The 16,261-nt window shown below is 37.6% G+C and overlaps 1 protein-coding gene across 1 annotated transcript in view; it reads left to right on the top strand.

Annotated features, from left to right (window-relative positions):
- The window catches only part of REV1 (REV1 DNA directed polymerase), a 101,178-nt gene that overhangs the window by 12,786 nt on the left and 72,131 nt on the right, over positions 1–16,261 (top strand). The window contains exon 2 of the mRNA XM_021701189.1: positions 15,958–16,021. Within this exon, the coding sequence (XP_021556864.1) occupies positions 15,968–16,021 (54 nt within the window). The 5' untranslated portion in view covers positions 15,958–15,967. The remainder of the gene's footprint in view (positions 1–15,957; positions 16,022–16,261) is intronic.

Here is a 16,261-nt window from a genome sequence, read left to right as displayed (position 1 = left end):
AATGAGGATTGTTTCATTGCAACAGAAAAACAGTTGGTCAGAGGAACATGTCTCAGTATACTGAAGGTGAAGGAGCCAGGTTAAAAAGTTTTTTAAAAGGGTCCTGTTAGGTTAGGAATAATACCTGGTTGAAATATCTTGATATTTTATTTTTATATGTTTTTCAAAGGTATTTTAAATATACACAGTATTATCCTTAGGATGTAAACTGTCAGTTTGGTTTTGAATCCCTAAAAGCAAGTATATGGTAAAGTCTAGAGCCACTAGTTGTGCTTCTTGGAAATAGTTACAAGGGCCTAATGTCCATCACCTGGGTGTCTGATTTGTGTTTTTATTTATTTATTTTTTAAAGATTTCATTTATTTGACCGAGACACAGCGAGAGCAGGAACACAAGTAGGGGGAGTGGGAGAGGGAGAAGCAGGCTTCCCGCAGAGCAGGAAGCCTAATGTGGGGCTGGAGCCCGATGTGGGGCTCAATCCCAGGACCCTGGGATCATCACCTGAGCCGAAGGCAGACACTTAACAACTGAGCCACACAGGTGCCCCTGATTTGTGTTTTGAATAGGTTGAGGAGAGTCTTTCCAAAGTCAAAGCCTGACTAGTGGGTGGGATATGTCTAGAAGAAGCTTCTACTTCCCTGGGTAATGAAATTGAAGAATCTGTGCCCTTGTAATTTCAGCAGTCTGAGAATTGTAGACAAAGATGGTCTCTGTGGTTGAATCAAACCAAAACATCAAAACAGCTGTATTTTTCTATTTATATATTACATAAAAGCTGTTGATCTGCTATTAAAGCCTTTGTTATATAAGGACAAGTAAGAGCTGTTGGAGCAGGCATTGTCAAGTCGTGTTAGTGACTGCTACCACTTCATTTACTTAGTCACTTGTAAGGGCAGTACTTGGTGGTTTTTTTTTTTCTTATTTTTTTATTTTATTATGTTATATTAGTCACCATACATTACATCATTAGTTTTTGATGTAGTGTTCCATGATTCATTGTTTGCGTATAACACCCAGCGCTCCATGCAGTATGTGCCCTCCTTAATACCCACCCCCAGGCTAACCCATCCCCCCCAACCCCCTCCTCTCTAGAGCCCTCAGTTTGTTTCTCAGAGTCCATAGTCTCTCATGGTTTGTCTCCCCCTCCCATTCTGACTGGTGTGAGGTATCTCATTGAGGTTTTGATTTGGATTTCCCTGATGCCGAGTGATGTTGAGCACTTTTTCATGTGTCTGTTGGCCATTTGGATGTCTTTGCAGAAATGTCTGTTCATGTCTTCTGCCCATTTCTTGATTGGATTCTTTGTTCTTTGGGTGTTGAGTTTGATAAGTTCTTTATAGATTTTGGATACCAGCCCTTTATCTGATATGTCATTGCAAATATTTTCTCCCATTCTGTTGGTTGTCTTTTGGTTTTATTGACTGTTTCCTTTGCTGTGCAAAAGCTTTTTATCTTGATGAAGTCCATTTCTGGGCTCTCTATTCTGTTCCATTGATTTATGTGTTTGTTTTCGTGCCAGTACCCTACTGTCTTGAAGATTACAGCTTTGTAATAGACCTTGAAGTCTGGAATTGTGATGCCACCAGCTTTGCTTTTCTTTTTCAACATTCCTCTGGCTATTCGGGGTCTTTTCTGGTTCCATACAAATTTTAGGATTATTTGTTCCATTTCCTCGAAAAAAGTTGATGGTATTTTTTTTTTAAGATTTTATTTATTTATTTATTAGAGAGAGAGAGAGCGTGAGAGGGGAGAAGGTCAGACGGAGAAGCAGACTCCCTGCCGAGCAGGGAGCCCAATGTGGGACTCGATCCCGGGACTCCAGGATCATGACCTGAGCCGAAGGCAGTCGCTTAACGTACTGAGCCACCCAGGCGCCCCAGTTGATGGTATTTTGGTAGGGATTGCATTAAATGTGTAGATTGCACTAGGTAGCATAGACATTTTCACAATATTTGTTCTTTCAGTCCATGAGCATGGAACGTTTCTCCATTTCTTTGTGTCTTCCTCAATTTCTTTCATGAGTATTTTGTAGTTTTCTGAGTACAGATTCTTTGCCTCTTTGGTTAGATTTATTCCTACGTATCCTATGGTTTTGGGTGCAGTTGTAAATGGGATCGATTCCTTAATGTCTCTTTCTTCTGTCTTGTTGGAGTATAGAAATGCATCTGATTTCTGTGCATTGATTTTATATCCTTCCACTTTACTGAATTCCCGTATGAGTTCTAGCAGTTTTGGGGTGGAGTCTTTTGGGTTTTCCACATGAAGTGTCATATCATTTGTAAAGAGTGAGAGTTGGACTTCTTCTTTGCCGATTTGGATGCCTTTTATTTCTTTTTGTTGTCTGATTGCTGTGGCTAGGACTTCTAGTACTATGTTGAATAGCAGTGGTGATAGTGGACATCCCTGCCGTGTTCCTGACCTTAGGGGGAAAGCTTTCAGTTTTTCCCCATTGAGAATGATATTCGCTGTGGGTTTTTCATAGATGGCTTTTATGATATTGAGGTATGTACCCTATATCCCTACACTATGAAGAGTTTTAATCAAGAAAGGATGCTGTACTTTGTCAAATGCTTTTTCTGTATCTGTTGAGAGGATCATATGGTTCTTGTCCTTTTCTTCCATTTCTTTCTTTCTTTCATTAATGTAATTTTTTTTTTTTAAGATTTATTTACTTGAGAGAGAGAATGAGATAGAGCGTGAGAGGGGGGAGGGTCAGAGGGAGAAGCAGACTCCCCGCTGAGCAGGGAGCCCAATGTGGGACTCGATCCTGGGACTCCAGGATCATGACCTGAGCAGAAGGCAGTCGCTTAACGAACTGAGCCACCCAGGCGCCCCCTTTTATTAATGTATTGTATCACACTGATTGATTTGCGGATGTTGAACCAACCTTGCAGCCCAGGAATAATAAATCCCACTTGGTCGTGGTGAATAATCCTTTAATGTACTGTTGGATACTGTTGGCTAGTATTTTGTTGAGAATTTTGCATCCATGTTCATCAGGGATATTGGTCTGTAATTCTTTTTGATGGGGTCTTTGTCTGATTTTGGGATCAAGGTAATGCTGGCCTCATAAAATGAGTTTGGAAGTTTTCCCTCCATTTCTATTTTTTGGAACAGTTTCAGAAGAATAGGTATTAATTCTTTAAATGTTTGGTAGAATTCCCCTGGGAAGCCATCTGGTCCTGGGCTCTTGTTTGTTGGGAGATTTTTCATTACTGCTTCAGTGTCCTTACTGGTTATGTGTCTGTTCAGGTTTTCTATTTTTCTGTTTCTTCCTGGTTCAGTTTTGGTAGTTGATACATCTCTAGGAATGCATCCATTTCTTCCGGATTATCTAATTTGCTGGCATATATGCTCATAATATGTTCTTACAATTGTTTGTATTTCTTTGGTGTTGGTTGTGATCTCTCCTCTTTCATTCATGATTTTATTTATTTGGGTCCTTTCTCTTTTCTTTTTGATAAGTCTGGCCAGGGGTTTATCAATCTTATTAATTCCTTCAAAGAACCAGCTCCTAGTTTCATTGATCTGTTCTCCTGTTCTTTTGGTTTCTATTTCATTGATTTCTGCTCTGATCTTTATTTCTCCTGCTGGGTTTAGGCTTTATTTGCTGTTCTTTCTCCAGCTCCTTTAGGTGTACGGTTAGGTTGTGTATTTGAGCCGTTTATTGTTTCTTGAGAAGGCTTGTTTTGTTATATACTTTCCTCTTAGGACCGCCTTTGCTGCATCCCAAAGATTTTGAACAGTTGTGTTTAGATTTTCATTTGTTTCCATGAATTTTTTTAATTCTTTAATTTCCTGGTTGACCCATTCATTCTTTAGTAGGATGCTCTTTAGTCTCCATGTATTTGAGTTCTTTCCAACTTCCCTCTTGTGATTGAGTTCTAGTTTCAAAGCATTGTGGTCCGAAAATATGCAGGGAATGAACCCAGTACCGGTTGAGACCTGATCTGTGACCTAGGATGTGATCTATTCTGGAGAATGTTCCATGGGCACTAGAGAAGAATGTGTATTCTGTTGCTTTGGGATGGAATGTTCTGAATATATCTGTGAGTCCATCTGGTCCAGTGTGTCATTTAAAGCCTTTATTTCCTTGTTGATCTTTTGCTTAGATGATCTGTCCATTTCAGTGAGGGGGTGTTAAAGTCCCTTACTATTACTGTATTGTTGTCGATGTGTTTCTTTGCTTTTGTTATTAATTGCCTTATATAATTGGCTGCTCCCATGTTAGGGGCATAGATACTTAAAATTGTTAGATCTTCTTGTTGGAGAGACCCTTTAAGTATGACGTAGTGTCCTTCCTCATCTCTTATTACAGTCTTTGGTTTAAAATCTAATTTGTCTGATACAAGGATTGCACCCCAGCTTTCTTTTGGTGTCCATTAGCATGGTAAATGGTTTTCCACCCCCTCACTTTCAGTCTGGAGGGGTCTTTGGGTCTAAAATGAGTCTCTTGCAGGCAGCATATCGATGGGTCTTGTTTTTCTTATCCAATCCGATACCCTGTGTCTTTTGACTGGGGCATTTAGCCCTTTTACATTCAGGGTAACTATTGAAAGATAGGAATTTAGTGCCATTGCATTGCCTGTAAGGTGACTGTTACTGTGTATTGTCTCTGTTCCCTTTTGGTCTATGTTGCTTTTAGGCTCTCTCTTTGCTTAGAGGAGCCCTTTCAATATTTCTTGTAGGGCTGGTTTGAGGATCGCAAATTCTTTTAGTTTTTGTTTTTCCTGGAAGGTTTTTATTTCTCCATTTTCAGTGACAGCCTAACTGGATATAGTATTCTGGCTGCATATTTTTCTCGTTTAGGGCTCTGAAGATATCATGCCAGTCCTTTCTGGCCTGCCAGGTCTCTGTGGATAGGTGTGCTGCCAATCTAATGTTTCTACCGTTGTAGGTTACCAACCTCTTCTCCCGAGCTGCTTTCAGGATTTTCTCTTTGTCTCTGAGACTTGTAGGTTTTACTCTTAGATGGTGGGGTGTTGACGTATTTTTATTGATTTTGAGGGGAGTTCTCTGTGCCTCCTGGATTTTGATGCCTGTTTCCTTCTCCAAATTAGGGATGTTCTCTGCTGTAATTTGCTCTAATATACCTTCTGCCCTTCTCGTTCTTCTTCTTCTAGGATCCCAATTATTCTAATATTGTTTCGTTTTATGGTATCACTTAGCTCTTAAATTCAGGGTGGTACTTGGTATTAGTAAATTAGTTGTTCAGATGGCTTCCCACTGCCTTCTCGTCCAAGGAAAAAAATCCTAGATGCTGCTATATAGATTTCTTGGAGAAGTAGCCTCTTGCCCAGTGTTGTACTCCAAATGAACATCACAGTTACCCTCTTCCCTGTGGCTTGCCTCTGTGATTCTAGCTGCCTATGGAATGTTTTCCAGTATCAGAAGTCCTTTTTTTTTCTTTTTTTTTTTTTTAAGATTTTATTTATTTATTTGAGAGAGAGAATGAGAGACAGAGAGCACGAGAGGGAAGAGGGTCAGAGGGAGAAGCAGACCCCCCGCTGAGCAGGGAGCCCGATGCGGGACTCGATCCCGGGACTCCAGGATCATGACCTGAGCCGAAGGCAGTCGCTTAACCAACTGAGCCACCCAGGCGCCCCTTTTTTTTTTTTTCTTTGCTTCTTTTTAAAAATTTCATTTAAAAATTTTTAATTGTGGGGAAATCACAGAAAAGTTACCCTTTTAACCATTAAAAAAAATTTTTTTAAAGGTTTTATTTGAGATTGAGAGAGCACAAGCGGAGGGGGAGGGGCAGAGGGAGAGGGAGAACAGCCACTGTTGCGGGCTCGATCCCAGGACCCTGAGATCCAGACCTGAGCCAAAGGCAGACGCTTAACCAACTGAGCCATCCAGGCACACCTAGCCAATACATTTTAGAGTTACAGACCTGTAACTAACAGATTAGCACTAATGAAAATGTATTTGGGCAGTTTCTAGATCTGTAGTGGGAATTTTGCTGGTGTGTGAACTGTTTAGAACCCTATGTTAATAATTCTTCAGGAAATAGATGGGATACCACTTTTGCATGAAAATGATTGCTCTTAGTGATTAACATCATTCCGTGGGTAGGTATTAAAATCCACCAGTAATCATAGTAAAGAAGACAAAGTGATGTTTTGTTTTGTTTTGGTGGGATTTGAATAGTTTCTTTAAATGCACATTGGAAGTCCAGAGGGAACTGATAACTGTCTGCTCCAGCAAAAGATGAAATAAAGTTAAGGGCAACGTATGAGTAAGTAATTTTGATGTATTTTTTAATAAGCAGATCCTTCATAAGACTCTTCATAGGGTTTTGAATATCTCTGTTAAGAGAGTGGAAGAGTCAGGAAATCTTCAGCATTGCAAGTCATTTGGGGTCCCTGGGCTCATTATAAACACAGCTGCTGTACCATTTGCGCCTCACCTGGCTGGCTGTTCTTCCGTGTTGACACTGGGGGCTGGGCGTGGCTGCACTGACAGCCTCTCATTTCGTTGGTCTTTATCATTTCATTACTTGAGGGCTAATAGGTGAGTTTTAGCTTATGAATCTTTCGAGGGGTGGAACATGTTCAGCCCCTTTTGTGGTCACATATGGGAAAACAGAACACAGCCAAAAGTCTTTATCAGATTAGTTTTTAGTTCATTCATTTTGGTTTTCGGTCTTTTTCAGTTTGAGCTTTTTCTTTTTCAGAACTCAGATACTTTAAAACTTACAAAATTGAAATGGGTTTAGAGTGGAATCTTACCTGCTTGCTGTTTTGCCCCAAATTCTGTTTCCTCCTTGCCACATTCATCCCATATATCCAGTTCATGGTTCCACAGGGATTTTACTGAGCACTAATCAGTCAAACTTCATTTTATAGGTGAAGAGATGTGAGGCTCAGTGCTCTTGGACTCATCCCAAGTCATATAGCTCAGCATTGGTAGAACTGGGATTAAAGCCCAGATCTTGTGTAGGTAAATCTATTGCTCTTTCCATTGTGTTGTACACCATGGATAGCTCACTTATAATAATGATGTTGTGTAGTTTATAATCTTCAAAGGGTTTCCACACACGTGGTCTCATTTGATTTTCACTCCGTGACTTGGCGGGGTAGATTAGTATAATAGCAGCTAATGTTTATTGAAGGCATAACCTGAATGCTAGGGATAAGGGTACTTTTGCATACCTGAATCATTCTTTATCCGTTTTTTAACTAGTTTTTAAAAACTTCAGCAATTGACTTCTATGTTGATGCTGGATAAGAAGTCTGTCCACTCCGCGCATCGACCTGGTATTGCAGTACTTCAGGAATGGTGTACCCCCAATTTAATTTTTAAAAAAAAGGTTATTTTAAGTAGTGTATTACAGTTTCAGAAGCATTTATCACTTCCCTCAAGGTCATCAAGCACTGTGGGACTAGATAGGGAGCAAAGCCTGCAAGAGTTTCGTCTAGAAGACACTTTTTATTTACAAGTTTGATAATTTTCTGGCTTATTGATAAAGGGCATTCTCTTCTTAGTGAGCATTCTCAGTTAGTCAAGAGGACATGTAAGTCAGAAGGTTGCTTGGAACAGAGAAGATGAGAGTGTATGTGTTATTTTTGAGTGTTTTTGTGTCAAGTTGTGGTATCCTGGTGTATTGCCCTCCTTTATTCTAGGGTAAGTCCTATTTGAAGAAGCAAATCAGTCATCTAGAGTGGAGAACTCTTGCCCTGAATATGGTTTGAGAGGCATAGGTGCGTCTTTTTTGAAGCTCCTTACTGGTTAGCAGAAACATAAGCCCAGACTTCATGGTATACTACTTTACAAGAATAGGTTTTTACATTATCCTGATTTCACACTACAAAGGAAGCACTGTAGAACCCCTAAATGACTTACATTTAATTCCACCTGTTGTGTGGTTCTCATTAGCATAAAAAGTGTGTATCATTAACTAATCTTGTCCGTGTACCATTTTGGGGGGGAAGGAGTGTATCCTATTTCTGTCTATTAAACAACACAGAATTTGTGAATCTTCAGAAAGATGTTTTAAAATAAGAAAAATAGGGGCGCCCTGCTGGCTCAGCCAGTAGAGCATGGAACTCTTGATCTTGGGGTTGTGAGTTTGAGCCCCACTTTGGGTGTATAGCTTACTTAAAAATAAAATCTTAAGGGCGCCTGGGTGGCTCAGATGGTTAAGCGTCTGCCTTCGGCTCAGGTCATGATCCAGGGTCCTGGGATCGAGTCCCACATCGGGCTCTCTGCTCCTTGGGAGCCTGCTTCTCCCTCTGCCTCTGTCGCTCATGAATAAATAAATAAAAATCTTTAAAATAAAATAAAATAAAATAAAATAAAATCTTAAAAAATAATGAAATAAGAGAAATTAAAAAGTAGATGAAATGAAAGATACTGGGTGTGGTTTCAAATATAGATATACTGGGGTGCAGTGTACTGAGACATTCCTATTGCTACCTTGCTTTATTTCTTACATGTAAATTCATTTTCTTTATTTAACAAGAATTTATTGATTTTCTATTATATGCAAGATTAATGGCTATTTTATATAGTATGTTTTTCATATTTTCATTCTATAATGTTTGAGTATGGTAAAGGAGAGGAGTGTAGGTCTAACTGAAATAAGTGAAGTATGAATAATCTTTGATGCTGTGTACATATGAACAGAAGTCTGATAAGCCTACTTATTACTTGCTTCCTGTCACCTGGGTCTCTCTTTTATTGACCTTACAGTTTAGGTTGTTAGGTAGCTCTGCTGCATGCCAGGTTGGTCTGTTACTGTTCTTTGCCGGCATCATAGATGTGGGTCATGTAGTTTTCTTTGTGTCCAGAGTTTGTTTTTGTCTTTTAAGTTTTGTGTGTGTGTGTTTTTAAAGATTTTATTTATTTATTTGAGAGAGAGAGAATGAGAGAGAGAGAGCACATGAGAGGGGGTAGGGTCAGAGGGAGAAGCAGACTCCCCACTGAGCAGGGAGCCCGATGCGGGACTCAATCCTGAGACTCCAGGATCCTGACCTGAGCTGAAGGCAGTCGCTTAACCAGCTGAGCCACCAAGGCACCCCTGGAGTTTGTTTTTTTTTTTCTCCCTACTCTTTCTGCCTAACATCTTTCCCTTAAGTTCATTTGTAGGGCTAGTTAGTGTTTCCTTAATTGGTACTTATTTCTTTTTAGATTGTAAAAGTTTAGAACTCATACAAAAATGTCTAATTTCTATAAAATAAAAAAAATAAAATGTCTAATTTCATTTATCTCAGAATTGCCTAGTAAGATATGGTGCTTTATACCCAGTAATCTTCCATTAGCTTTGATCTATAGGTAGTTCAGTGTGGTGTCCCCTATACACATGTCTGAATTATTTCTTAGATGCCGTAATTACCTATGCTATGAGAAGTAATCTACAGTTGTCTACTGAACTACCTAGCATCTGTTGTCTGACAAAAGAAAGTTATACAACTGATGTCATACAGCAGTGACAGGGCTGATAAATTGCCATTCCCAATATTCAGCAAACACCAGATTTGCAGTTAGGTTTTTACCCCAGTCCACTGTCATAGGCCATCTTAGTCTATACATGGATTATTTAAATGAATTTGATAGTACAAGTTGCCTTAAGTCTTTTCTGGAATAAGTAAAGGAGGTCTGCACAAATAAATCTAGAGCATCAAGACTGTTACATAATCAAATGTTTAAAATTTGTTGCTAAGGTATATGGATATAGAATTAATTTTTATGTTTGATTTCTGAAAATAGTTCTTCAGTGTGTCTTATATAGAGTACAAAAGGGAACTGTGAAAGGATTTTAATCTAAAATGGAATAAGAGGATAAGAAATGGAGAATCTTAGGCATATGCCCTCAGAGGAACGAACTTAAAAATTGAGGGGCTGATTTCCTGTAAATGCCTGATGTACAAAAGATGGAGACTTCTCTCCTGACGAATGAATATCTGCCAAGAATCTCTCTCCATTCTCAAGCCAATGAACTTACTGCTTGGACTCCAGCTGGGCTTCTCCTCTTTGCAATCCTTGCCCATAAATACAGCCCATCCCAAACCCTCAACAGACGTGCCTGTAGCTTTGTACAGAATGCATTTCCTGAATGGAAATTCTGCTGTTCTCAAATTCAGTTTCTGGTAAAATGAGCTTTCCTCAGTTTTCCTCTTTATTTAGGTTGACAGAAATCTAGTAGTCAACTACCCAAACCTCTTACAATAAAAGACCCAGACAATACAATAATTGAGACCTAGAGAGATGGAGATGTACCAGACATCAGTGAAACCAGTTAGTGGCGGAGCCTGGACTAGAAACAATTCCTCTTACCCTTGCTCTTTTATTCATAATCTTTTGATTCACTTGTGCTGTATATTATGTTACAAACAATGACAGATTGACTGTTATTACTGTACTTTTATTCAGTCAGTATTTAACATTGATTAATACAGATATTTATTGCTTTCCTTGCTGCATTTTTTTTCCTGTATTTTTGACCTTTCAAGATAATTTTTCCTCTACCTGAGGGATATGTTTTAGGATTTCTTTAGTGCAAGTTTGCTGGTGGCATTAGCTTTCTGTTTTTATTTGCCCAAAATATCTTTATTTCATCTTTTTTTTTTTAAGATTTTTAAAAAGTTAAGATTTTAAGATTTAAGAGAATGAGAGAGAAAGCACATGAGAGGTGGGGGGTCAGAGGGAGAAGCAGACTCCCTGCTGACTAGGGAGCCTGATACGGGACTCCATCCAGGGACTCCAGGATCATGACCTGAGCTGAAGGCAGTCGCTCAACCAACTGAGCCACCCAGGTACCCTATTTCATCTTTCTTGACTGAATTTTTCTCTGTGTATAGAATTTTAAGTAAGTTAATTATTTATTTCAGCACTGTTGTCATCTGGCCCTGTTGTTTCTGTTGAAAATACAGTTGTTTAATTGGTGCTCCTTTGAATTTTTTGAATGGAATCTCTGTTTTTCCCCACCCGTGGCAGCTGCTTATTTCCTTGAACACAGTAGGCATAGTTCAGTTTTTAATCTGGTTAAAATCAGTATCTGGAATCTGTGTAGGTCAGTTTATTTTGTTTCTGTTGGTTCTCACTCATGGGATCTTACTACTTTGTGTGTCTGGTTATTTTTATTTGTGTGCCAGACTTTGTATTTTCCAAATGGTTTGCAAAAACATGGGAAGGTGAGGATGTTGTTATCCTCCATAGCAGATTTACATTGCTTCTGCTGGATGCTTTGGAGCACTGAGCAGTCCAGAATCATCTTTTTGGTTTTTTGTTTTTTTAATTGTAATTCTAGTATAGTTCACATACAATGTTATATTAGTTTCAGGTGTATAAGACAGTGATCCAACAATTCAGTACATCACTCAGTGCTCATCGTGGTAAGTGTACTCTTAATCCCCTTCACTTATTTCACCCATCTCTCCACCCACCTCCCCTCTAGTAACTAGTAACCATCAGTTTGTTCTCAGAGTCTGTTTTTTGGCTTGTCTCTTTCTCTTTGTTTTGTTTTAAATTCCACATATGAATGAAATCATATGGTATTTGTCTTTCTCTGACCGGCTCTGGGCTCTCTTTTCTGTTCCATTGATGTTTGTGTCTGTTTTTGTGTCAGTACCATACTGTTTTGATTACTGCAGCTTTGTAGTGTATCTCAAAATCTGGAATTGTGATATACCTCCAGTTTTGTTTTTCGTTTTCAAGATTGCTGTGGCTCTTTGGGGTCTTTTGTGGGTTTATGCAGATTTTAGAGTTATTTGTTCTGGTTCTGTGAAATACGCTGTTGGTATTTTAATACAGATTGTATTAAATCTGTAGATTGCTATAGGTAATATGGATACTCTAACTGTTGGTTCTCCCATCCATGAGCAAGGTATATCCTTCCATTTGTTTTCTTCTTCAGTTTCTTTCATCCATGTTTTATAGTTTTTAGAGTACAGGTTTTTCCCCTCCTTGGTTAAGCTTATTCCTAGGTACTTTATTTTTTGGTGTAATTGTAAGTGGGATTGTTTTATTAATATCTCTTTCTGCTTCATTATTAGTGTATAGAAATGCAACAGATTGCCATGTGTTGATTTTGTATTCTGTAACCTTAACAAATTCATTTATCAGTGGAGTCTTTAGGGTTTTCTACATATAGTATCATGTCATCTGTAAACGATGAAAGATGCTTCTTTACCAATTTGGATGCCTTTTCTTTCTGTTATCTAATTGTTGTGGCTAAGACTTCCAGTACTATGTTGAATAAAAGTTGTGAGAATGGACATCCTTGTCTTGTTCCTGATCTTAGGGAAAAGGCACTCAGTTTTTCACAATTGAGTATAGTTTTATAAGGTCTTATAAGACATTTATTGTGTTATGTTCTCTCTAAACCTACTTTGTTGAGGGTTTTTTGTCATGAGTGGGTGTTAAAACTTAAATGCGTTTTTTTGCATCTATTGAAAAGATCATATGAATGTTTTCCCTTTTTTTGTTGATGTGAATATTGAACCACCCTTGCATACCTAGGTAAATCTTGCTTGATCATAATGATTTTTTTAATGTATTATCAGATTCATCTTGGTAATACTTTGTTGAGGATTTTTGCATCTGTGTTCATCAGAGATACTGGCCTGTATGTAGTTCCCTTTTTTTGTAGTGTCTTTATCTGGTTTTGATATCTGGGTAATGCTAGCCTCATAGAATGAATTTGGAAGCATTCCTTCCTCTTCAGGTTTTTGGGATAGTTTGAGAAGAATTGGTATCAGTTCTTCTTTAAATGTTTTCTAAAATTCACCTTTGAGGCCATCTGGTCCTGGACTTGTTTGTTGGGAGTTTTTTGATTACTGATTCAATTTCATTGTTAATTGCTCTGTTCAAATTTTCTATTTCTTCCTCATTGAGTTTTGGGAAGTTATTGTTTCTAGGAATTTACTTCTTGTAGATTGTCCAATTTGTTGGTATATAATTTTTCATAATATTCTCTTATAAACTGGGGTGCCTGGGTGGCTCAGTTGGTTAAGCGTCTGCCTTCAGCTCAGGTCATGATCCCAGGGTCCTGGGATGGAGCCCCGCCACGGGCTCCCTGCTCAGCAGGGGGTCTGCTTCTCCCTGTGCCCTCTTCCCTCTCGTGCTCTCTCTCTCTCATTCTCTCTCTCTCAAATAAATAAATAAAATCTAAAAAATATATGTATTCTCTTATAATCCTTCGTATTTCTGTGGTGGTGTTTGTTGTTTCTCCTCTTTTATTTCTGATTTTGTTGATTCGAATCCTCTCTCTCTCTCTCTTTTTTTTTTTTCCTTTTATGCATCCGGCTAAAGGTTTATCAGTTTTGTTGTTTTTTCAAAGAACCAGCTCCTGGTTTCATTGATCTGTTCTATTGTTTTTTTGGTTTCTATTTTGTTTATTTCTGCTCTAGTCGTTATTATTTCCTTCTTTCTACTGGTTTTTCTACCTCCTTCAGGTGTAAGGTTAAGTTCTTGATTTGAGATTTTTCTTCTTGAAGTAGGCCTGTATTGCTATAAACTTCCCTCTTAGAACAGCTTTGATGAATTCCAAAGACTTTAGACCATTGTGTTTTCATTTTCATTTGGCTTTTTGTATTTTTTGATTTCTTCCTTGATTTCTTGGTTGACTCATTCATTGTTTAGTACCATGTTACTTAACTTCCATGTATTTGTGTTCTGTAGTCTAGGATCATCTTAATTTACTTTAAGAGACTGAAATAATCCAAGGTAGGATATGTTTTTGGCAAAACTTGGTCTGTGTACTTCCAGTTTACTTACTGCTAGGATCCTAATCCTAAGTGTGGAGATTTATATTCTTGGAGGACACTTAAATTCTAACTTTTGTTCCCTTACTGTGTTTGTTCAAAAACTTTGCCCAACCTTTCAGCTACTCTTTTATAATTGCCACGTGTTCTCAGAGGAAAAAACTGTCCCAATCTGGGAAGGAGAGGTGAAGTGGCAGGTTTTCTTTTTCATCTTGTAAATCTTGGCCCAGTAATTTTTCATTATTTTCTGGGCCTTCTATGCCTTTTTTTTTTTTTTTTTTAATGTTTTGTCTAGCTTTCTTCTTCCTAAGCAGGAAGGTTGATCCAAATAACCTAGTTTACTGTTTGTTATGGGATTTTCTCAAAAGCAGAATTTGAATGTATAAAATGAAATTTGTTTCTCATTTCTTTTTCCCTTTTTTCGGTCTTATTATTTGAATCCTCAATCAGTATGAGCTTGCTGTACTCGGTAAAATTAGTGGAAATGAAATTACTAATTTCAGTCTCATTCCTTTTCAAAGCTTAAACATTTGTCTGGGATAGCTTTATTACTTTGGAATAGAGAAAGAACCTTTAAAAATTTTTTAAATTTATTATAACTTCGATTCATAGTTTTCTATCCTCATTAAACCACTGTTAATATTTCATATTGGCCTTTTGCAGTAGTTACCCAGTAGATCTTAAATGAATAAGGCTCCTAAGTAATTGATTAGCCAACTGAATTAAACTTTGATAATATATTTTATTCTTTAACTTACTTTCATTTAGCTGATTAATTGTTGCCTTTAATTTTTGTGAGTATGCATCCTTAACATATAATGGCCAGAACTCCCAAACTGTTTACTTGTAAGGGCAGATGTATAGATTCAGAGTTTATATGAGATCAAGAACTGTGTGTTAACACATTTCCCAGATTCCTTTAAGGTAAGGGGAGAAGTCTTGAGTGACTAGACAAAGTGAGCCCCTTGAAAAAAGAAGTATTTAGTAGAGCAAATATGGCAGTTCTGGGACTCATAATGAACACATTGGGTAGCCATGCCCCTACCTTTGTCAGACTGAAAACAACGCCAACTCTTCTCTTCGCCAGCATCCATGTCCCCTATTCTGGGTTAATCACCTTGCCTCCTGTTTGCAGAGCTCTTTGTTCATGCCCCTTGTCTCTCTTTCAGACTTGCATTTTTGAAGAGAATGTCTCTACCTATCTTTTAGACCCCTTTTAAGAGTAGACAGTAAAAATTCCTAATTAATATTAATGGCAGCAAGGGAAAAGTATAAATCACATAATATGTCAAATATAGAAGTATTTGAAAGAAAATATCTGTTGATGTGTGTGGCTAAAGTGTCATGTTTTAAGGTGTCATTTAGTAACAAATTCTTATAAACCATATCAAAGCTGATTTGACTTGGATAATGTACAGAGCTTCTCTCATAGCGTATTAATTGATTAACTTGTACATAGTTAGTGGAAGAAAAATAACCTAAATAGAGGACATGATAATTTCGTGAAGGATAATGCAGTCATGTCTAAAGATGTAGCCATATGGCTAGAAGAATTTTATGAGGAGTTTCAATTTAATGCCTGCTTTGACTTCTGAACCATTTTATATCTTGCCACTAAGCCAGCTGACACTTGAGAATAAGCCATTATTTGGTCATTTTGGTGGTTTAATGGGATAGTGGGTCAAGTGCCTTAAGGAGAATGCCAGATTTGATAGTTTATTATAAGTGATAATCCTTCTGCATTATCTCCCCTAGATGTGTTGTTTTAATTGACTTGTTTTAGGGGTTTTTGCATAATAGATGAATTACACTGTGACTGCACTCTTACGTGTCTAGTGTGTAATAGCAAAGACAGAGTTTAAGAGCCATATCAGAGGGCAATTCATGAAGGAAAATGTTTTCTTGGGTTCTGTTAATACTAATTAATGTTAACAAGTAAGAGTGGCCATGTTAATTTGGTGATTCTTTATGCAAATGTATATTCGGTTTGATGCTCAGGAATGCATAAAAGTTTTTGCTATAAAACTAAATTTATAGTAGTTATAATTTAAACCTGATACTTACCTACAGGTGTTTTAGGTACAAATTTCACTTAGAAGCAGGAGAATATATGCTTTGGAAAGAGTTTTAACTTTCACAAATTGAATATTTGAGTTTATTTTAACTTATTTTTCTTAATTTGAAATAAAATGTCAATTAGTAGTGCATTATGTTATAAAATTCACTTTTTTTTTTTTCCCCCTTAATACAGAAGCTCCACCATGAGACGAGGTGGATGGAGGAGGCGAGCTGAAAATGATGGCTGGGAAAAATGGGTGTGTTTTAAAAGAATAAAAATACTTATATTTAATTGTCTAGGTATTTTTCATTCTTCTTGTAGGTTATACTGTGGTTTAAGGCATTTTTTAAAAGTGTAAATCACTTTAGGTATCAATTCTTCTGAGTTTTCACAACGTATTGAAAGCTTGTTTAAACTTCTTAACACGTGAACTTTATTTTATCTTGAGGAAATAAATGTTCTGGTACACAGGTATTTATTTATGGTAATGGTATTG

This window comes from Neomonachus schauinslandi, chromosome 10, assembly GCF_002201575.2.
Source record: "Neomonachus schauinslandi chromosome 10, ASM220157v2, whole genome shotgun sequence".
In the NCBI taxonomy this organism is placed as follows: Eukaryota; Metazoa; Chordata; class Mammalia; order Carnivora; family Phocidae; genus Neomonachus; species Neomonachus schauinslandi.
This window is presented reverse-complemented; position numbering and strand designations above follow the sequence as displayed.